Source organism: Alosa sapidissima, chromosome 5, assembly GCF_018492685.1.
Source record: "Alosa sapidissima isolate fAloSap1 chromosome 5, fAloSap1.pri, whole genome shotgun sequence".
NCBI classification, from domain to species: domain Eukaryota; kingdom Metazoa; phylum Chordata; class Actinopteri; order Clupeiformes; family Clupeidae; genus Alosa; species Alosa sapidissima.
The window spans coordinates 23,587,344-23,610,892 of NC_055961.1; the positions used below are offsets into that span (position 1 = coordinate 23,587,344).

The window sequence follows — 23,549 nt, forward strand, 5'->3', positions numbered from 1 at the left end:
ACACACACACACAGAGTGCTGCATCATATAAATATTACAGAGGCACAGGAGAGGAGCAGAACCGGTCGCCGTCACCTCAGTGATGCGTCTACCGTTACCTCTGGCTCGGTTAGGCGTTCCAACAAACTACATCTAGAGCACTGGAGTTTGAGACGCCACATGGGGTTTCTGGCCCCATGGATCCAATGAGTGTCTGATAAAATCATTAGAGAAAGAGAAGGTTATTTTACTGCATGTTTCTGATCCATAGGATCCATCAATTTACACAAACTAAGAGTGGCACCTCTATGTTCACTCGCAATAAACACAAGCTAGAGTGTGTTCCTTATACGTCTTAAGTTATTTACAATGGCCAAGGAAAATCTTTCAAGAATGTCTTTTAAAAAACACATTTAACAAGACAAAAGATTCCAGCAGCACAAAAAACAATTCCCAACTTTTCCTGTTTTTGTTTTTCTCCAGTCACAAAAACGAAAAACGCTATTGCGCAACTTGATTTAAAGAGTGTCCACTTGCACAAAACACTATTTTAGTGTCTTTGAGGCTTATGAGGGTTGTTGGTAAATATGACACAGACTATGCCTCTTCCACAGCAGGTCATTAATATTAACATTATTTATAAACCTCAAACCACAAAGACAGACATGAAAAGGACTATGTTCAAAAATAATTTACTTTATTGCGGTGAACAGGGATAATGTGTGTAAGCTTCAAATACCTTTATCATTTGATTCCAAATGGCATTATTTCCAACGCAAACAATGACATTACGAACATGAATAGCAAACAAGGAAGGAAGGGAGGGAGGGCAGCATTTAGTGATTCAAGTGCTTGGACTGCATACTCATACAGCTCTCCGTAGGAAAAAAAGAATCGGAATACAAATGAATAGACCATATGAAAAACGTCCCTCACACGAGAACAGGACAGAGGATTCCCAGACTCTACTGGCGGTGGCCGAGGTGTGCAGTTGGGTGCAGCCATAGACTTTGAGGTACAACTACTGACCATTCAAGGCCCAAATTTTCCTGTTTGGGTTCCCGTGTGTGTGTGTGTGTGTGTGTGTGTGTGTGTGTGTGATCAGATGTTCAATTCTCAGTCTTCATGAATGTTGAAAAGCTTGGCCACTTCGTTGAGGTCTGCATGCTCCTCTCCATCCTTGATGATCTAAAACAGAAGAGACACAAAAGCCAAGAACTGGTTCATTTACTCAACACATTTCCCTGGACATTTAAATCAATGTACCATATTTGTTTTAAATATTAGGGCTGATGAAGAATTAACATATTCTAAAAGTTGTTCCCCCCCCTCCCCATCTCTGACCAGAAATGATCAGACAACTGGCTCAGACTTTTTTTATGACCACCTCTTTCACTTCAGTGCTCCTACACACCTACCAGCCATACTAAATAATCATAACCTCATTAACCAAGACAAATACTCGGGGCCAAATTAGCACATGCCAGTTGTGTAATAGTTCTGTATAACTAAAACTATTATAGAACAGAAGAACGCTGGAAAAATACACCTTCACATATTTAAAAAACTTTTCAAAATGAAAAATTCAAAAATGTATCTCTAGCAATAAATGGCATCATATCAGTGTTTTAGACAAGTCTGTTCACACAGCGAAGGGGGAAAAACAAAACTTGAACAGCGTTTGAACATTCCATAAACATAACATTCGGAGCAGTCGAGTGTCAAATCTGACCCATATTTTTGATGCTGCATCCCTGTGATCATGCTGAACAGAACTGACACATTGCCATTTAGCAGAAGGGTTGTCATGGTGATCCGCTGATATTCCTATAGCCACGGCGAGGAATCAGTTTGACGTGTTCTAATTCTGGGCGACATTTGGAAGCTTCTAATGATTATCAAGTGCCTAATTATGTGCTCTTGTGGCTCAGCTGGTTCAGCAGCCAAGGTCATGGGCTGGCAAGTCCCAAGCTGCTCAGCTATTGGTTGAGTGTGGGCATCACTGCACTCACAGTTCTTCTCAGAAAGAGTGTGGTTTGTGACAGCCATGAGGGATTTTCACTTCCTTTTATTCATTTAGAAAGCCAAGAGATTTACAGTTTGACCAGTGTGTTTCACCAATGCGTTCGCTCACTGGACACTCAACCCATGACCTTAGGGTTGTTACTACCTTGTTCTACCAGTTGAGCTGCATTAGACCAGAAAGTAAACGTGTAGCACAAAGCGGCTACTGTTACTGACCTTCCTGGCAATGGGCATTCTGTTGAAGACGTTCCACAGGACCACTCCCACTACCACCTTGTCCCGCAGGTAGAAGATGACGCCCTTGCCGTAGTCGTCCGTCTGGTGTGTGGGAGAAGGCGGTGTGGCGGTCCCAGCCTTCACGCTCACGGCCACTGCCTCGGTCTCACTCTCCGAGCGGATCCCAGTTCCTGCACAATTCAGAGTCCAAGAGGTTTTAAATACAGCATGAGGTTTGCTGCGATGTTTTGTTCACTATAATGTAGCTAGACAAAGTGTCTTGAGAGAGAAAGGAAATGACAAAAAGGTTTGAACAGAGCATGGTATTTATGGATGTACTGTTCAGTACCACAGCAAATGTACATTTTATTTCCAAACATTTTTTTCTGTTTCCTTATTAAACTTTTACTGTTGTTTTTTCAAGCATGAGAGTTGAATACTCTCCTAAAGAACACAGAGCCACAACAAACTAGAAAAATGAGAGAAAGGTGCGTTGGCGTTGGTATACCTGACTTCTCAGCTGCAGCTTTGGGGGTGTCTTTAGCTGTGGCTTTGGCAAATACACCCACGGTGGGTAGGCTGCTGTCAACAATACCAATGGCCTCGTATCCAACATCTGGACCCAGATCACTCCTTTAGTCAGAACACACAAACACACACACAAATGATGAAGTTAACAGCTCCAAGCAGCATATTCAGAGATGACACTGACATGAGAAAACAACATGGAGCGTAAATATAGGTCACTGCTCTTGCCACCCTGGAGACAATGTATGCGTCAACAATGTAAATTACAGACACTATTCTTGAACCCTTCCTGCATTCAGTGTCAGAAACCTTTCTCAACCCTCCTCCAAAGCTCAGCATGTCAGACCCTTCTCTTAATCCTTCTCCCAGACACTTTAATTAGCCCATCTCTACTGCACAAACTCAGATTCAGTTGAGTCCTATGCAGACGCACCGAGACAATGTTGGAGGATGAAAAACCCAATAAACAAAATTCTATTCAGTGACGTTCTTAGAGGTTTCTCTTTTGACATGGCATTCAAGGGATGAAACAGTCATTAACAAGAACACACACTTTCCGTACACACGTAGTGTCACATTTTCACTATGTATGTATACCAGTGGCAGACCGTCAGGGCCTGCAAGGTCTTCTCTGCAGGGCTAACTATTTTCAAACTGATGAAACATGGATTCTTTAATATCGTAACCATCTATTATTTGCTGCCTCTTTTCCTGATCGCTTCCCACTTCCATTTACTATGAAGTGGTTTGATTGACAACGTAAGAACAAGTGGGGAGAGGGAGACCAATCAAATTTTGTTCTCTGTAAAGCCCCGCATCAGGCCTTCGATGCGTTCCTAGCAGTTCCAGGCACATTACATTGAGAAGTTATATTTTGATTGACTGGCTGTAGTGGTTTAATTAGCCAATTATAAAAGATTTATTTTGGCGAGGTACATGGAATCTGGATTCTCAGTTCAAAAACAATATCCAAAGCATTTTGTCATCACACATTTTACCGCTTTCTGATTGACGTGACTTGATCTCACAAGTTGTTGTGGAATAATTGAAAGGAAGGAATACAGACAAGTCACAAGGTATTTAAAGTTTGGCTGTTGTTCAAGATGCTAACTTAGTTATGGCTTACTAGTAAGATAGCCAACTTAACCTAACCAAACATTAATGTTAATGTTAGGTGTTTAAGGACATTACATATATGCCAGTAAATTAGCCTTTTCTAATGTGCAGATTGGTAATCATCAAGAGACAAAAGTCCCTAAGTTGAAGCTTTGATCGGTCAGTCATTTAATTGTGATGCTTGTTTGCAAACAAGCTAGCGTAAGGTTACAGTTAACAAACACTGACAATACTGCATATGTTCACAACACATAGAACTCAGGAATTGTATTTCTAAAGGGTGTCAAATCTGCTGCAAAATATGATATTGGTGACATTATGTTCGCGTAACGTTTAAGGGTGGGTGGGGTGGCAACCGCAAAACCCATGGTCTGCCAATGATGTATATACATCATCAGGTGCATTCTCTGATGTAAATGTAATCATGGCGGACTGATGAGGACATACCAGAACATGGACTGGTGCCAGTAGGGTTTGTTGGCCCCGGTCATGTTCTCGCCTGCCAGCCGTCCACTGACCACTGCATGGTCATGGTGCTCCACCCGCCGCCTGCCCAGTTTGATGTCATAGAAGCATGCTGCGTCACCAGCCTAGGAGAGAGTCAGTCACACACATCAACACAGATCATAATGCAATGCACTTAACCCAACGCATTTCGCTTTAAAAATATATCTAGTCTATCATCTGAATGCAGCCGTTATACATAATGCGGGATATAAGCTCTTAAGCCAAAGATACCCGTCTTATTTGTGTGCATTAAAGCAGCATTAAAGATTTGCTTTTGGGGTCCCCCTACAGTTGAGAAGTGCAATAATAAATTAACTTGTTAATATAATAAATGTGCATCTTTGTAACAAACTATTAACATAACTCGGATACAATATAGCGGGAATGCACGGACAGCAGTTTAAATTCCTTTAAGTAGTCTATCTTAGTACTCTACAGTCTATAGCATAGCAGCTCTTTTCCATTTAGATTTTTGCTGGATATTCAAATGGAATGCTGCCACTCAATTAGTTTTTGTGCCACTCAGTGATGGTAACCAATATGACTTATGCTGTGACATGTGCATAGTGAAGACATTATATCTTCAGAACTAGTTGCCATAGAAGTAAATTCAAATTCACAATCAGACATTTGTTGTGGTTTGGCAATCAACCTTTTTGCAAGCACTCAAATCAGAATAAGACTAACAAACATGCTAGCCATCAATGCCAATAGGCATAACATTAGCTGATCCATTGGTTAAACCGCTGACTTGTTGAATTACTTGGCTTATGAACATAAACTGAGGAATCGGCAACTTTTCACAATCAGATATTTATTGTCATCGTTTGTAGGCTCAATCTATGAACATCGCTAGTTTGCTAACTCCACCTACGAGCCTACTAGTTGTCGAAGGGGGCAAGTTCTTTAGTCCATACGTCCTGCACAGAGTGCAGTAGAAGAGCCATTCGCGCTATTCAAAATGATTTGAGATGTTATTTTAAGGTTATGAAAATGAAAAGTGTACAGCTATCAATGCATGTTGAGTACAGCTCACCCTAATTGACAGGAAGTGGAAGATGCTAAAATACCCACCACCCAAATGTTTGATCGGGCCTGGAGTTCAGCATTGACACGGTAGCCTCCAAAGTCGGAGTCCACTTCCAGTCCAGCTGATTTGGCCAGCTCCACACTGGGCTCCAAGCCAACAGCAGCTACTATGTGATCTGTCTTGACCTGCAGAAGCCCACGTGGAACAAGCAGATCAGTGCTCTTGCGACAGATACCAGGAGCTGCACTGTAACCAAATGTAGGGTGACTTTGTGACGTGGTCTTACCGTCCGTCCATCCTTCAGCTTAATCTCCACTTTGCCATTCTTAAAACTCACGTTCTTCACCACAGCATCAGTTATGACTCTCACCCCCTCTGTGAAAGGTCAAACCACAGGTCGCTGAATCAGTCATGCAGGACATTCCATTTACGGTGCAGCACAAGGCAATGCCAGACAAACCAAAACACAGAAAACTCTAACTGACACTCAAAAGGTCAGAGTGCCTAGGGAAGACTCTAACACCATCCAGAAAGGCCTTAGAAATTAACCACTCCGAGCGCTCTGTCGGGGTATGGAACTGAATGTACTGTATGTATGTCATAGCCCGAAACATTCTACATTCTCCATCCTACCAACCAAATCCCATTTTGGCAGAAACTCAGAAAATTGTGGAGGGGGACTCACCTTTTCTGACCTTTGCTGTTGTCCAGTTACTCAGGTACTCTGGCAGCACCTTACCCATGTTGCCCTTCTCAGGATACATCTGGATGACTTCCAGATCTAGGTCTGCAGCTGTGCAGGGAGAGAAGACACGAATAAAAGACATAAATATATATACTAATAATGAATATTTTCTGCATGAAAACAGATACCCTGTAAATAAATGGCTACGGTAGACACAAACCTCAAGCACTTAAAACTGTTCAGATGCCCATGTTGTACTACATTGTACAGCTGACAGGTATGGCTATTTCTCTTTTAGAGATGGGCTTTTGAAGCATACATTGCATTTTAATCCATGAGGATGGGGAGCTCATGGTAAATGTAATGCATCTTAAAGAATTCAGCTTACATCTCCTTCCCAAGGCGCAGGCCAGCTCACTGCCCAGGAACCCTCCACCGATGATGGTGACGGACTTGATTTCTCGTGAAACCTTTCCCAAGGATTTGAAGTCTTCAATCTAGAAAGCGTAGACACATACACAGAAAAAATGGTATGACTATAAATGTTTTAGTTCAGTTTTAAATCAGCTTTTTAATGCTGTGTGTCATGCTACATCTTTTCAGAGGAACATCAAGGACAGATGTCAACTGAACAGACAGCACTTCCATCACTGTGCTCACTGCCCAACAGTGCTCTCTAGTGGTCACATGCAGACCCACCAGGGCTCCAGAATAACTTTTCTTTACTAGGAAGCACTGTAACCCCTAAATAAATATTGTAGGAGCACTAGCCGAAAATGTAGGGGTGCCACACCAAAAATTGATGTGCAACGCAATTATTCACATTTTCCCCCATTTCAACGATATTACTGATAAATGCTTTGGTAATAAATACAGAAATTAGCATTTGCTATTTAAGTTTGTACTAAATCTAAGGCACATAAAATTTCTCACACAACGTGACTTAGGTATAAATATATAAATTATAGTTATAGGTATTAAGATATTTCCATTTTTATTGCAGTCATTTGTCTCAAAAACTGGTCGCAAAATGCAAGCATTTGGTCGGAGTCTGGAGCCATGCCAACGAGTGTGCAATACACAAGAGGAGGATAACACCTTTCTCGTCTTTATTTGAATGACAACCAAATGTTCACCCCATGAAACGATCACATCGCCAGCATGAGTTGGCAAGCATTGCTGCCGAGAAGAACTTCAGAAGAATCTTGAGTTAAAGCCTTTCATAGATAGAGACTGACGTAAAGTAAACCACCGGCCAATGTGCTCCGTCTGTGTGAATGCCCACTGTGCATGAGCTATTTGTTACCGCTGCAACATGTATTACCCCAGAGAAGCAAGTGTTACTAAGCTGAAACACTTTATGCGTCACATGCAATGACAGGACACGAGTTAAGGCAGTGCTTCATCCACTTACCTTCCTGAAAAGTGTTGTTCTCTGCATCACCTCATCTCCCGCTCTCTCAATCACCTGCAAATTGCGTGGAACGCCACCTGTAAAGAGAAGGAGTAAAAGAAAACATATAAAACGTTTTAAACAGTTAGTCAGTGACAATTATAAATCCAACATGATGTATCCAAGAGTAGTCTATACAACAGCTGTGTGTGTATATTTCACGATATATATATATATATATATATATATATATATATATATATATATATATATATATATATATATATATATATATATATATATATATATCACACAGATCTCGATATTTTCACATTTTCTCAAAAGGACTTCATGAATTCTCACTTTCACCCCGTTTTAAATCATGCCTGTATGATGCAGTAGGCTAGGATAAATCATACCAGTCCAATCGCTACCAATTATATCCGCATTAAAACATTCTTGGTTATTCACAAGTGGTTTCTATTTTAAATTTGCATGTAAAAGCAGGGGTGAAAGTAGTTTTGAATTCTTGCCTGTAGCCTACTAAGTTTCTCATAGGGAAAGTGTGCATGTAAAAACATACCTAAATAGGGTACATAAAGTGATTTATTTTAGCCTGTTTGCAGAGCATTCATCATGGCCTGTTACTTGGCTTTATCATTCTCTCTTTTTCTTTCCCTGCCTTCTTTGAAAGGCCCCTCTGCCTATCCACTCGGCGCAATGTATGATTTCAATCCGTGTTATTTGCTATTGTGGAACTATTTTTTCCAGATACCTCACAACCGCGTATAAACTTCTGCTCAATATGAGAGTCTGAAGCATAGACAGTAAAAGAAGGTCTCGCGGAGGAATGACTACAACTGTAAACAGAACCCCCTTTCCGTTTCCGGTAGCGCAGTGATATCAATGAGCAATGAGTCTTCCAACAGAAATCAATAGGATTTTTCAAAATGCCAAATACAACACGACAGAAACTGTATTTTGTTTTGGAACATCAACGAACATCACTAACCACTTGGTGAGTTGCACAGTTTTAAAAACGAACGTTAAGGGTTGTTTTAAGGATTAAAAAAACACGGTTGCGTTTTCGTTTTGAGACAGTCAGATGCGCTCATAGACAGTAGCCTAATCTGCCTCAATGTGCAGATCTTATAAATTTAATTTAAAAATATAATCTGGAGGGAAGCATAGACAAACATTTAGCACGAGAAAAGCATGTGTGGAGAGTGAGATGTGGTCACTTGCGCTGTCGTTTCGAAACAGTCAAACGTGCACATAGACATAGACAGTTGTCCTTCAGCCTAATGCACGGATATCATTGTAACTTTAATTTGAATATCTAGTATTTCGTTTTGTTTTTCGTTTCGTGTAACCAAATCAGAACTGCTTCCATCTATTTACCTAGCTCATTGTTGAACAACACTAGCCTATGGTACCCATAGATAGAAATGATACCGCCGCTTTGGAACTGAAAGTTCACTTCTTCTCGTCTACACCTAGACGTCACACCCTCATCTGAATAGATTGCTCAGGATTGGTTGGTGAGTGTGATGTGCGTTGTTCACGTTGTTACTGAGAGGGAGGGGGAGAGGTTAAGAGAAATGGCGAAACGGCAAAGTAAGTGTTGTGTTGCCGCTTAAAAAAAAAAAAATGATGATGGTGAAATACTCTTTGCGATAACAATGTATCTCACATACAGCAAACTGCAATATATCGAGTATATTCCGTATATCGCCCAGCCCTAGTGTGTGTGTGTGTGTGTGTGTGTGTGTGTGTGTGTGTGTGTGTGTGTGTTTCTGTCTCACCTGTGGCAATCAAGCATTTGTCGTAGGAGATTTCTGCACCATCCTGTAATCTAACTTTGTTTCCCCTCACATCCATGTGCACCACCTGCGCCACAAACAAATGTCATTTATGCCACTCCACAAACAGAACTGTCAAACCCACTGCATGAAAAGACAAAATACAGAGATTCTATAAATATTAAGTTGTGCTGAGGGCCTTAGAACAGTTATATACTATAAATACTAGCACCTTGAACAATAAATATTGCTTATAAAAATGAGAGTTACATTTGATGTAAATGGCACATGCGCGGAATGTACAGGAAATGCACTCACAAACATCAATGTTCACTCAACAGCCTATTAAACAAACTGATTTACTGGAAACTGTGCTTCACTCTTCAATTGTCCTTGTGGATGAAAGATGAAAAATACCCCAATTACCTTCCTCCCTGTCAATACTGCTACACCACCATTCTCCACTTTGGCCAACTCCGTAGGATCGACGTAAAATGAGGGAGGTTGGAAATAAATACTGGAAAAAAGACAAGAATAGACGGTCACAAAACAGTGCCATGTTTTATCATTAAACCCAGAAGACATACACCATGTTCCAAAGTATTATGCAAATTGGATTTAGGTGTCATAAACATTTATTTTTTTGTTTTTCAATTAAACTCATGGATGGTATTGTCTCAGGGCTCTTTGGATCATTGAAATCATTCTCAGGCACCTGTGATAATTAGTTTTCCAGGTGAGCCCAATCAAAGGAAAACTACTTAAGGATGTTCCATATTATTAAGCATGCCACAGGTTTCAAGCAATATGGGAAAGAAAAAGGATCTCTCTGCTGCTGAAAAGCGTGAAATTGTGAACTACCTAAACGTATGCGTGATCATCGTACTGTGAAGAAATGTGTCGCTGATTCAGAGCACAGTCAGGTTTGTGCAGACAAAGGCATAATAAGGAGGGTTTCTGCCAGACAAATTCATAGGATTAAGAGAGCAGCTGCTAAAATGCCATTGCAAAGCAGCAAACAGGTATTTGAAGCCGCTGGTGCCTCTGGAGTCCCGCAAACCTCAAGGTGTAGGATCCTCAAGAAGTTTGCAAGTGTGCATAAACCTACTATTCGGCCACCCCTAAACAATGCTCACAAGCAGAAACAGTTGCAGTGGGCTCAGGAATACATGAAGACTAATTTTCAAACAGTTTTGTTTACGGATGAGTGCCGTGCAACCCTAGATGGTCCAGATGGATGGTTGGTGAATGGCCACCATGTCCCAACAAGGCTGAGACGTCAGCAAGGAGGTGGCGGAGTCATGTTTTGGGCCAGAATCATGGGGAGAGCTGGTAGGCCCCTTAAGGGTCCCTGACGGTGTGAAAATGACCTCGGCAAAGTTTCTGACTGACCACTTTCTTCCGTGGTACAAAAAGAAGAACCATGCCTTCCATAGCAAAATCATCTTTATGCATTTATGCTGCAAATTCAACAAATGACCATTTTTTAGTTCTTTACAACCTATAAAATGTCTTGAAACTCTGTTGTGCACAATAATTTGGAACAGTGCATTTTGAGTTTATTTTTGGAAAAAAATACTGTTTTTGGGAGGTTTGTTCAATAAAATTCGAATTATACTCTAACGGTTGAGGACTTGAAAATTATACTGACTGTGCATCAACTATTTAGGAAATTGTTTTGTATTGTAATGTAATTTGCATAATAATTTGGAACGCAGTATAAGAACAAAAAGGGGCAATACATCCTGTGTTTGTTTTTGTAGCAAGCAGCCGCAATATTGCAAATGCTGACAAGCAGATCTTCAACATTTACCTTATTATTGATCTATATGATTTTAAAGCACAACACTGGATACTTAAAACTAAAACTAAATGACCGAGTCATGTAACACTCCTATATGCAGAATACATACAATTACCTCTAAGGGATGCAGCTGCACTTAACCTCTTTCCACTTCAGTATGTAACTATGTCATCTGCCAGTTTAATTTTATTAACCTTAAGGCCTTGCAAAAGCATTTTTTCACATTAACAAGCCGTCACAAGAGCGTCCAAAATGCTCCATGACACACACGCACAGACCCACACCCCTGCTAATAGGCACTCCCCGCACGCACCGTGCAAACACACACACACGCACAGACCCACACCCCTGCTAATAGGCACGCCCCGCACGCACCGTGCAAACACACACACACGCACAGACCCACACCCCTGCTAATAGGCACGCCCCGCACGCACCGTGCAAACACACACACACGCACAGACCCACACCCCTGCTAATAGGCACGCCCCGCACGCACCGTGCAAACACACACACACGCACAGACCCACACCCCTGCTAATAGGCACGCCCCGCACGCACCGTGCAAACACACACACCTCCTTTCTTTGCCATTCCACTGTTTAAAGCGCAGCGACTCCGTCACCTCTGGGTCATCGGAGAACCACAGCTCTTTGGAGAGAGGGGGTCGCATGTAAGGGAGATCTGGCTCATCTGTGATAATCAGCACCTGTGCAAACACACTATACTTAGCAATCCAGTCAAACAAAGCACACTGGCTCACATGCATGCAATACATATTGCAGAGTTACATATAGGTTAACATAATAAATAGTTTTCAGGTAATGTGTTCAATAGCAAACAAATCCATTGATGTTGATGACAATGGCTGTCAGTACTGACTTGCATGGCGGTAGTTTCATTTTCATTTCACATAAAATCAATGATGGACCCAGCCTAAGTCTGGGATTACACTTTCAGTAATATTAGTCATAATCTCTGTACTCTCTGGCATAGAACAACTGAAACTATTATCATCTATGATTAAGCTGCCAGACAAAACACTGCGTGTTTTTTTTCCGGTCACATACAACACGGTAACTCAAACTACACATTTCAATTAAATGCGATTACTGTATGTTCAACTGCTCACACTGCAAGAAAGCTGACACCAATTTCTGACATGCCAGAAATCCAGTAGGACAGGGTGGGAGCTTAAACAGTGATTGTTATGTCCTTTAACTGGGCACTGTCAGCCTGGTCAATCTACACAACATATCGGACAGGACCCGACAAATCGGGCCAGAATCGCACACTCTCTGCTTAGCATTACACAATGAGTAAGTGTTTGAAATGAGCTGACTCCTGACATAGGTGGACACACAGGCTTGTCACAATCTCTGCTCGCTCAGAAAAAAACACTTCCAAGTAATGTGCGATGAGAAGCACAGCTCTGCTTACCCTGGCACCTGGGTCCCTCGCCCGGATGGACCTGGCCGCTGCAAAGGAGGCAGTGCCTCCACCAATCAGGAGGTAGGGGGCGTGTTCAAGCACCGGAGCGGGGGTGGACTCTGTGGGGGCTGCAGGAGCAGGTGTTGGCGTCACAGGGGCTGCAGCTGGCGTTGGGGCGGCGGGTGCTAAAGAGGATTTGGGGTGGGGGGGGGGGGGGGGACAGAAAGGAAAGCACAATGTTAACAGTGCACATTGGCTGGTTTGTTAACTGCCATCACTACGATGAGTGGCGGCGGCTCTCCACAACTTGTTTGTGTCTTCACTCTGTACAGGTGGAGAATGAAGGGTACCCATGTGTGAGCAATTAGCTTTAACCTTACAATCCTTCAGCACCATGAACCTTGAGAAAGAAGTAGAAACGTGAGGGATAATTTCTTCAAAATTTAGATAGAAATCCGCCATGTGTGAGCACTTAGCGATTATCCGTAACCTTGACACAGGGGGAAAAAAAGGAAAAGTGAAGGAATAGTGAATCTGTCAATAGGAAATCCATCTCATATGCTATGTGAGAGTGCTCGTACCACTTACTATTAACATTAACAGTAGGGTTTTATCCTTGAAAGTGGAGTATTGTGAAACCGGTATTGAGGAGAGACGGAGGAGAGGGTATGTGTTTAATCTCGAAGGGAGGGTTTATTTTTTCCCATGCTGCAATAGCAGCAGGGCCCTTACCACTCTCGGCCACAGGAGGCGCTATCTGCTCAGCAGAAACCTCAGGCGTGCTTTCAGCTACAGCTACTGGAATCGCTTCAGCTAGTAGGTGTTTCCCAAAACGGTTTGGGAAGGGAGAGAAATATTTAAAAAGTTAAATCTCGTAATTCCACACAGAAAAGGGACTAAATTCCACAAAGACTGATGATGACGACCACTATTCCCGACTGTTCTTACCGCTTTCCACAACAGCGGGAGAGGAGAAAGGTTCGCTTGGCTCCGGTGTGGGTGTTTCCAATGGTGGCTCTGGTTGGCATAGTGCAGTGTGGTTATTGAGACAAGAAATGTTGCTTGACTTGAGAATGGAATTGATGAAAAACTTGAACCAAAATGCTTCATCCTTCACTCAGGCTTACCAGTGGTCTCGGCCAGGGAGGCTGAGGGCTCAGTTGGGCCTTCCACTGGGGTTTCTTGTATGGGCTCTATCCATAATCACAATGGCGGAAAAACATGGGGAAGTCGTTTGGAAGCCACTCAGGCAAAATGAAAATAAAAAATAAAATCCTCATCTTGCACAATCACATGATCTTACCACTTGTCACAAGAGGTTCTTCTGAGGTCTTCTCCTCAGCAGATGGTTCTGGTGCTGACTCTGTTATTGGTGAAAACACACTCTTGATTGCTGAGCTGATGATACTTCAATTTTTTGGTTGTAGTTACAGGGGGGTAGGGTTGGTTAAGTTTTTTCCAAATTCACTGTTAGGTGTAAGTATTGATGTATCAAAAAAGGAACAAAATCAAAAGTAAAAATGGCAAAATTTTAAAATGGAAACGATAGAAGGCCCGGGGAAGAAACCCATTTTCATTTTCATTCGTTCTTACCACTCGTTTCAGCCTGCACGATTGGCTGCTCTGGTAGGGCTGCTGATATAGAATCTTGCGCAGGTTCACTGACAGACTCCAATACGGCTTCTTGAGCAGCTTCTGCAATGACTTCTGAAACGGATTCTACTGCTTCTGACACCACAGGTTCAGGAGCTTCTGCTTCTGCTGGGGGGGCTTTGCCATGATGGAGTATTGTTTAATCACCACGGACACGGTAGGAAAAAAAAAAAAGTACACACATCTTCCAGTAAGGGTCACTTGGTCTTACCACTTTCAGATGACTCCACAATAGGCGTTTCTTCAAACTGTACAGGTGCTGCCTCTTCTTGGGGTACTAACAAAACAATCCATTTCCAGAATTATTGTGAAAAGAAAACAGATGGGGGACTCGAGGCTCTTCACTGTATTAACGTTTCTTACCACTCTTCCCGGGATCCTCTGGTATTTCAGGGGTCACAACTTCCACACCAGTTGCTGAGAGCATAAGAGTGACAGGATTCCATAAAAAAAAAAAAAGTTGTCAAGCAAGCCCAATTCCAGATCACTACCAATCTTCTTGGAACAATTATTTTCATTCCAGCTCAAAATGACCAAATGTAAAATCTATGCATTACATTGATGTAGACTTCACATCTTCCGGAGAAATCTACTCTTACCACTCTCTGCTGTACCAGAGGGGGATTCTGATACTTCAGCCAAGACAGGCTCCGATGTTTCTGTTTCTGTCAGGAGTAAATGCAGGTTTTCAAATGCTGCCAAGCAGTCTTCATGTGAACCAAAAATGATGCTTTAGACTTTCAGAAAGACGAGAAAAATTAGATTGATGCTGATCAAAACAAAAACACAACAGCTAGTCATCAAGATAAAGGTCTTAAATGCATACTCTTGCAAAAATACTTGCATACTAGAGTTAGCTAGAGTTAACAAGAGATGCCAAGGGCATGTGTGAAAAGGACCAAGAATTTACAATGACCAAGAATAAACTTTCGTAATGGAAAGTTTGATGAGTGACACAGGCGAAGAGAGACAAGTGAGTTCCACTTGGGTTTGTGGTGTAGACAGGACACTTAAAGCATGGATATGAGGAGAAACAAACAGTGTGCAAACTTCACAGACGTACCCTCAAGCCAACCATGTTTAAAGACATCAAACCAATCCTCTCAGAGATCCAGACTCTTTACCATTTAAACCTTACTTAAACTTAAACTAGCATTTGTTTAAGCATGTGCTAAATTGTAGTTGGGTGAGGAATGTCAGTGGAGTTTTGGAAGAACATACTGGCGCAAAATATACAAGACCATGACAAAGAAAGGTGTGAGTGAAATTAAAAAGAGTAAAAATTGCATGGGTAAGATGCAATGGAAATATTGAACCATGCAGGATATGGTGGCACCGTACATGCAGGAAGAAGAAATCAAGCATTTGGCTGTTACTCGCACATGCATCTCAAAGCAGCATGCACCCCTAACCCCAACCCATGTGGATGCTGTTTGGATGCAAAAAAGTCTATTTTTTTCTGCTAACACACAGACACTGGTGAGACATGATGACAGGGAAAATGCTGGCAAGTTCTGAGTATAGGTTCCAGAACTCATTTAATAGAACCTGAGGGGAGTTCCGCTGGTGGTTCCGCAGATGGCGAGGGTTCCTCTGAGGGTGTGGACGGGACACTCTCCTCATCAGCCACTGACTGAGGCTCAGAAGCCTCCTCAGCGAGCTCTTTATCATGAGAGATCACACATCACATGGCTAGAAAGCAGCTTCCCCAACTTCCTAAACTCTACTGGCTACTAACTTTAGATAACTGCCATTTACACAAAGTCTTTTTTTTGTTTAAAATGCGATGGTGGTGGATATGTCTACAATACCCTATTGAGAAGGGTATCTAAATAATCAAATTAGTCATTTCAATTTTAGCAGGTTACAAATTACATACCGTAAAAACATATAATAGCCTGGCTTTAATTTGCTTCATTCGCTCATACTCAACCTGCTTATTTAGGACAGGCCTTTAATTCCTTTCACACAAAACTTCTGCTTAGCAAAGATGGGAATTGCTATCAAATTGATTACAGTATAAATACTCGAGCAATGGGCACATATTCAGACTTTATGGCAACCAAAGGTACCAAAGGAGTCAACACTTTATTTGGCCTCTCTTTACCATGATTGACCGTAGCCTACTTTAGTGCTCATTGGTTTCTGTGAAATGAACTTAACGCTTAAATTGTGGTGACTAACTGATCTAACAATGCATATAGCGTGTCCATATTGATATAAGTTTAAAAATTGAGGAACTCTGGCTAACTCTGCCTGCCTTTCATCAGTGGAAAATGTTTGTTTTAAGCAGTGCAGTCTACTCTAACTTCTGCGTGATCTAAGCAGCATAGAAATAGCTGTAAATCTGGTGGGATTTAAGAGGGTTACACAACCAAAAAAACTTGCCTAAAAATCAGACCAGAGGGCTCATGTACAAAGACTTGCATGGAATTCATACTAAAACATTGTGTACATGCAAACCTGGAAAGTAGTGTATGCACAAAAAAATTCTGATGTATGCAGCATTCCACGCTTTTCTTTGTATATCCCATTAAGCGCACATGCATGAGCATTAGACTCCACCCTCTCGCCTCTCTCAATCACACTAAATTTAATATGCTAACTAGAACGCCACTTGAGTACGCAGACCTTCGCGAAGACAAAAAGACCTATCCTGGTAGGCCTACACAAAGTTGATCCATTTCAATTTTAGCAGGTTACAAATTACATACCGTAAAAACATATAATAGCCTGGCTTTAATTTGCTTCATTCGCTCATACTCAACCTGCTTATTTAGGACAGGCCTTTAATTCCTTTCACACAAAACTTCTGCTTAGCAAAGATGGGAATTGTTATCAAATTGATTACAGTATAAATACTCGAGCAGTGGGCACATATTCAGACTTTTTGGCAACCAAAGGTACCAAAGGAGTCAACACTTTATTTGGCCACCATGCCCCAACATTGCAATTTCTGGATCATATTCCTATAATTTGCACACAAGTATAACAATAATGCGAATGCTTACTCGAGGAAAGTCAAAGTATGCCGTCAATCACACTAAGGGAAATAGCTACAACTCGCATTTATTAGTCAGGCTATAGCTAAGTATACACTTGGATGATCCTGTTCCATGGGCTCCTGCAAAGTTGTTGCATAGCTTAGCAGTACTTGCACATGTTGCATGTCCATTTATCTAGAAACATAGACCTACCTCGAAGTGTTTTCATTTTAACAACCCATATTTCACAATATACTGTGCAAATAAAGGCCTAGACTCATGATCAACTGTTGTTGCGCTGCATTGCCTCTAAGTGTAGCCAACTGACAATACACATTGGAAATGTGCGTACGCCAGACATGAAGTTGGTGTGGAGAAACCCGAGAGAAACTCACGCTCATTTACTCTTGATACATCTGACTGTCAGTGTGAAAGATGGCGTACGCAACATTTTTGTGCAAACGCAAGCTTTGTACATAAGCCCCCAGGCCTTTATTGAGACCTGCCCTTAGTTGTCCAAATCTGGAGCCATACCAGTAAGAGGGGTCTGTGTCTAATTGGGACTAGGCTTTTTTTTAATCAAGTTTTTACTGCAATAAGAATGCTGACCTGACCTCACCTGCTAATATCCTACAGTAAATTGTTCAAATAACAATGTTATCAGAGCAACTGTGTAATTATAAAGGGTGTAGACTTAAAACAGTCACCATGGCTGGTGAACAGTCATTTAAATGGTTTTTAATGGCTAGAAAGTGTGTCTACATTCCCTCCAAGGTGTTGATTCTCTCTGTGTGTTGGAGCCTGTAGCCCTGGTAAGTGAAGGCCTTTAATCCTCTTAAAACATTCACTGATCCCTGTAGACCCATCTGACACCAAGCCTCTCATACTCAACTACAGAGCCACAGCTACTGAATTGTTAAGGTCTTTGTCTACTGGCAAAGGTAAAGATCCCAAAAAGTGACCTATAAGTGTAACTGAAGAGGGCATTGCAAATAGCACTTACTGGCAATAAAATTAATAGATGGTGAGAAAAACAGTGAAACATCTCAGGCTTAAATCTTAGAGAGAAGCTTAGCAAGATGAGCTACAGAGACTATGAGCATCAGCTTAAGCAGGGATGGGGAGATAAAATGAGATGAAGCGAACATGTTTTAATGTAGGTTAACCACACTGCGATTCAAGTCCAAGAGAGCTGCAGGTTACTCTCAAAATTTACATAAGACAGGGATTAAAGTGAAAAAAAAAATCGTTTGACTGAACTTTTTTCAGGCCATAAGTCATACGTTGTTCATGCCTATCTATAGAGATAGCACCCCTTTTGCGGTCGCGACCTATTAATTTTTAATGTACAAAAAGATGCAAACAGCAAAGTAAAGGGAGTATTCACCTTATTCACACGGCGACCATTGTTTAAACCAAAACGAGGCTACAGGGTACACTTACTATATAATTAATGCCACCTACAGGTGAATGCATAGAACATAACAATCCGTTTGTGTACCCTGTAGCCTCGTTTTAGCCGCCAATGGCCGCCATGTGAATAAGGCGAATTGGGAGTGTTTTTGATTGAGATTGAGTTTTCCTGATGAACAAAACAATATTTCAGTACCATCCCTGACCATTGCTGACAAGCCATTGCCGTTCTTTTCTACTGCAGCAATATTGTAGAAGGGCTTTAACTACACTCTTATTTAATTACTTCAGGCCAAAAGTGTTTAAAGGGGAGATTTTTTTCTTTTCTTGTTAATATGCAATTCAACACCAAGTAAAATCTATAAAATCAAGTTTGCAAGACTTCCCATTTCCTCATCAAAGTAATGAATCAGAACATTCGAGATATTGTTCATATTTCCATTTGTTGCCTCATCCGCATTTAATGAAAACGTGGTAATTTTGAGTTTTACAGACAACTCAGATTTCCAATGAGCAGCAATACTGTGTGTGCTCATGCAGGAGGTCTGCGCATTTGATAAAGACAATCTGGAGAGGTAGCTTGTCTTCAGCATCAGATTGTATAAGGTTGACAAGAGGTTGCGATATGGTGAGGGACAGGTTGTGTTGCGCTATGAAAGAACATGCGTAGCCTACTTTCTGAGCACAAAAACGGTCAGCCATAGATAAACGTAGTTTGTAGTTCTCCCACGTTTCCAACAGCCGCCCATCTCCATTTATTTTTAAACTTATGACACCTGTGCCTTCCTTGAATTTCCCCTGGGGATCAATAAAGTATCTATCTATCTATCTATCTATCTACCTTTAGCAACAACGCACACAAATCATGACGCTAATATGCGAGGTTCTGGTTGGCCTACTGGTCATGATTTTGTGCTATAAATTAATAATATTTTATAGCAATGTTTAAAGTTGACTATTTTAATTGCATGGTTATTTTTTGTCAACATACACTCACAACCTACTGTCGTTAAATGTTAAGGCCTAAGCAAAATAGGCTACAAGGCTGTCTGTGCGTCACAAACACGACTGACCGCCTTACTCAACAGTTTGTGATGATGACAGTATTATTATTTTATGTTAACATGCTTAGTCAAAACCTTCCGCAAAACCTACCGCAAATTGTGAAAAATATTGTTGTACATGTCATAACAGACGGGATAATAAATTGCATAGGCTACGGTTTATATTGCGTCGCTTTACACATATTAGTTGAACTGATTAAAAACTGTCACAATAATAGGTTACATCGGGTGCCATAGCAGGCTGTCTGTTCAAGTCATAGCGACACCCAAAATGAATGACCTCCCCTGACAAGAGTTTGCAAGAAATTGTCTACATTGATGCACGGAAAGAACACAGCCTACGCCTCTTCTCCGAATTTGCACATAGAGCTCACAATGTATCATATCCAAAAAAGTTAAACGGATTGGCCAACCTCATCAGCGGTCTCGATTGTGTCACTATAATCCAACTTTTAGACCGTTAGTTCTTTTTTTTAAGCAAACGCCCCAGGCCGATGAGACAAGCGTGTAGCAACAACATAAACAAAGCGAAACTCATGGCTGACGTATCTTCTTGAGCGGTCACTGATTGAGACACTATTAGGTCTTTAAACATTTACCATCACACACATTAATTAATCGGACCTAATATTTGTAGTTGCCTTAAAAAAAAGGTGATAGTCCGCCCCCCCCCCCTCTGCATCGATCTCAAATATGGCATTTCTAAAATCAAATTGACGGAAATCCGTCCTACGACGGAGAACTTTAATCCTTGCATAAGAAGTTACATTTTATATACCTGTGGACATGACTACTTCAGCTGCTTCACAAAACCATAACGTAAGGTAAGCAAGAGTAGTTTTCATTCATCTAAAGAAAACATTGTTATCTTGGAAATGGAAATGTTCTTCCAATTTGTCCATGCCGCTTCATGAAACAAAATAAAAATAACTCACAGCAGATATCAAATGTTTCTGGTGTCCATTTAACTTGCTAAAGGTCATCTGTGGATAACATATTAATGCAATACTAGCTGCTGACAAAAGATGACAAAGCATTGATGTCAATTCGTCTTTGATGGGTAAACAACCTCTCACCTTTTGTGGCTTCTGAAGCAGCTGCAAGACAAACACAAAAACAAAAATAACATTGGATGGTTGGGCTGACTGCTTACATCCACTTCAACACCAATTATTAAGCTGGTTGAAGACTGTATGACATGGGCTACATCAATAATTCATTCATTTTGCAATGCAGACATCAGCAATCCAGATTCAGGGATGCACCCTGCTTGAGACAGTTCATGCTATGGCATATGCGGTTATCAGCAGGAAAAGTATCCTGTGTTATAAGTGTGACGATACAGCTCAAATATATTATTTCAAACTGGTCCACAAACTATGAGCATACTTTCATTGATTAATTTATGAGGACCATAAAAATGTTTAGGCTATATATCAACATGTGCAGTATTGGAATTTAGGATGCATTGCTAAATTAGGGCAAAATTATGTAGACTGTTATGTCTCCACGGCAAAGTTTTTCCTTTTGGGAAGAGCAATCCTTCCTTTCAGGCCTGTTCACATTCTGTTGATAGACATTGTCCTAATCAACTTTGACCGTTTCCCACTGCTATACTCGGTGTCCAAAAGGACAGAAATGTGCATGTTGTGCCAAGTATACACATTCTGCTGCTATGCTCAGTAACTGAATCGTACAAACTGCCAGATTAACTAGCATCTAACACAACATTGCAGTGTTTTCAACAACATTATAGGAACACCTCATCAGTCCTGACACAGTGAATGTATTGATAGCTTGACTAACTTCATGAGGTATGACCGCTCCGACTACATGACTTGCCATTTTGATCCTCACCTGTCTGTATTTCTGTTTGTTCTTGTGTCGCTTTGTTTGGTCTGGAGGCAATTTCACTGATCCTGTCCTGATACCTCTGCTTGTCTCCCCGTAACGTACTATAAGCCTGGAATAAGGAAATAAAGATGTTTTTTTATGTTAACCAATGAGCAAATTGTTTCATAACAAACATTACAATTACAAACATAGAAAGTTCAGACTTAAAAATACTTTGCTCATGTATACTGAATTATTTGGTAGCATGAAATATCTCAATAAAGTATTTGGAAATGTTGACTTGAAAACTAAAGCTACAATAACTGAAGGGATTGTATTGTGGGGAATATGAGGTTGGAATAACAGCACTGGCTATCAGCTGTTGGACCACGTTCAGGATTCACAAGGAAAGATTGACTACGTTTCCATGCAAACCATATTCCACTTTTATTCAGAATAATGACAATATTCCGATTGTGTGCGAGTCATGTAAATCTGGCCAAATTCACCTACTCTGCGGCCATGAATGAAATTCAAGGACAGAGACCGTCGAGACATCATGCCGCAGATACTACTTCTACTGCACTTTGGTTTATTCAGAATGAGGCAATTAACATGTAAGCTTAAACAGAAATGTTTCCGTTTCTGCTGGACATCTTATTCTGAATATTACCATAACCACAATATAGTCCGTAATCAGAATGGTGTGCATGGAAACAGTCATTGATTCATACTTACATACACAGCTCCCCCTAAACATGTGGCTCCGACAAGGACGTAGTATAAGGTGTTGTCAGTGCCACCTCCCCCAGATGGGCCGGCAGACATTTGGGCCCTCTGGAGAAGACCTGGCCTCCTCTCATTCCTCAACACTGCCATGGAAAAGATTTGTGTAACAGCTGTCATCATACATAGAAAGCGCACAGTGTGGGTAAACGGGGTGACGGGTACAAGTTTCTAAACCTCAGCAGGATAAAATAGTAATAGTATTACTCATTACGCATATACAACCGGTATGAAGAAAAAAAACATGCACGTTACATAACTTTGTTGTCAACATAGGACCACTAGGTCAGGGGGCCCTATAGCGGAGCCAGGGGACACTATAGTGACCACCATGGGATTTCATGAACGACCTTGGATTGACGTAAACGTACGACCGCTGACTTAATGGTTGGCATACAACAATTTGTGTGTAGAATGTGTTATCTACTGCATGAAACGTTTTACCTATGACATGTCAAGTATAATCGCCACGTTGGCGACTATACTTGACACCTAACTTTAATTTGTCAAACTTCTTATCGATACTTAGCTGCTATTATGTCTGCAGGACAACTTTGACCACTCAATATAAAAAGAAAACTGATGCCTTGTGAGTAAATAAAATAATACCACCCCCTGTTTAAGGTTACACACTCGCCAGGTTAGATGGCGGATAAATATACACGCTTTCGTGCGCTAACTAATATTATTGTTAGCTAACATTAACGCCTGGCATCTGGCTAGGTTAGGCAACAATGACACTGAATGAATGGGGTCCCGGGGCCGAGAGCATCCGTTTTTAAACCTTGACTTAGAAGTAGTTATCAAGCCAACATTAACGTTGCAGTTGCAATCCTACGGGCGGCTTCTCGAATTTATTGAAGATGATTACGAGGCTTGCGTTACACCATGTGGACCTCAGTGTCCAAATGCTACTGCCCACCTAGCTAACGTAGCTAACCAGCGAACGTCAACAGCACTAGCGAATCCTACTTGCCTGCTCTTTTCGCATTCTGATGACACAAAGTTGAAGAGTTCCTGGCCAATGGCGCCAATTTTTTCCACACAGTTCTGCACTTCAGCATTGTGGTCTGCAGGGACGAACAGAAAGTTGTCCGCTAAAACTACTATCTGGGGTACGCTAACGCTGTACACACTTCTGTCACAAGCAGTAGGCCGGAGACTTTCATAGGTCATTCGATTCAGTACATGCTTCCGCTCCGAGTTCTAAGCACCGCCCTAAACACTGAAGGATAATTTCATTCGAGATATTTCAGTGGCTGACGTATTTTCCTTTGATACGATTGGTTGGTGTGAAAAT

The 23,549-nt window shown here is 41.3% G+C and overlaps 1 protein-coding gene across 6 annotated transcripts; it reads right to left on the bottom strand.

The window, feature by feature from the left end:
- Positions 1 to 655: 655 nt before the first annotated feature.
- On the bottom strand, positions 656 to 23,460 carry aifm1 (apoptosis inducing factor mitochondrion associated 1). 6 transcript variants are annotated; one of them, XM_042092255.1, is made up of 26 exons: positions 23,226 to 23,460; positions 22,202 to 22,335; positions 21,488 to 21,593; positions 20,707 to 20,727; positions 15,718 to 15,831; positions 14,769 to 14,834; positions 14,533 to 14,586; positions 14,381 to 14,446; positions 14,110 to 14,286; positions 13,820 to 13,879; positions 13,644 to 13,709; positions 13,465 to 13,533; positions 13,249 to 13,329; positions 12,526 to 12,680; positions 11,664 to 11,794; positions 9,708 to 9,798; positions 9,285 to 9,369; positions 7,501 to 7,577; positions 6,475 to 6,583; positions 6,087 to 6,194; positions 5,688 to 5,776; positions 5,446 to 5,586; positions 4,312 to 4,454; positions 2,729 to 2,853; positions 2,221 to 2,411; positions 656 to 1,167 (listed from the first exon to the last, which is right to left on the bottom strand). In XM_042092255.1, exons 1-26 carry the CDS (start codon positions 23,311 to 23,313, stop codon positions 1,096 to 1,098), a joined length of 2,619 nt encoding a protein of 872 aa, XP_041948189.1. In that variant the 5' UTR covers positions 23,314 to 23,460; the 3' UTR covers positions 656 to 1,095. The 6 variants fall into 6 exon arrangements, with proteins under 6 accessions (XP_041948189.1, XP_041948188.1, XP_041948190.1 ...); XM_042092254.1 differs by having other exon boundaries at positions 12,526 to 12,701; XM_042092256.1 differs by lacking the exon at positions 15,718 to 15,831 and having other exon boundaries at positions 12,526 to 12,701.
- Positions 23,461 to 23,549: the final 89 nt, after the last annotated feature.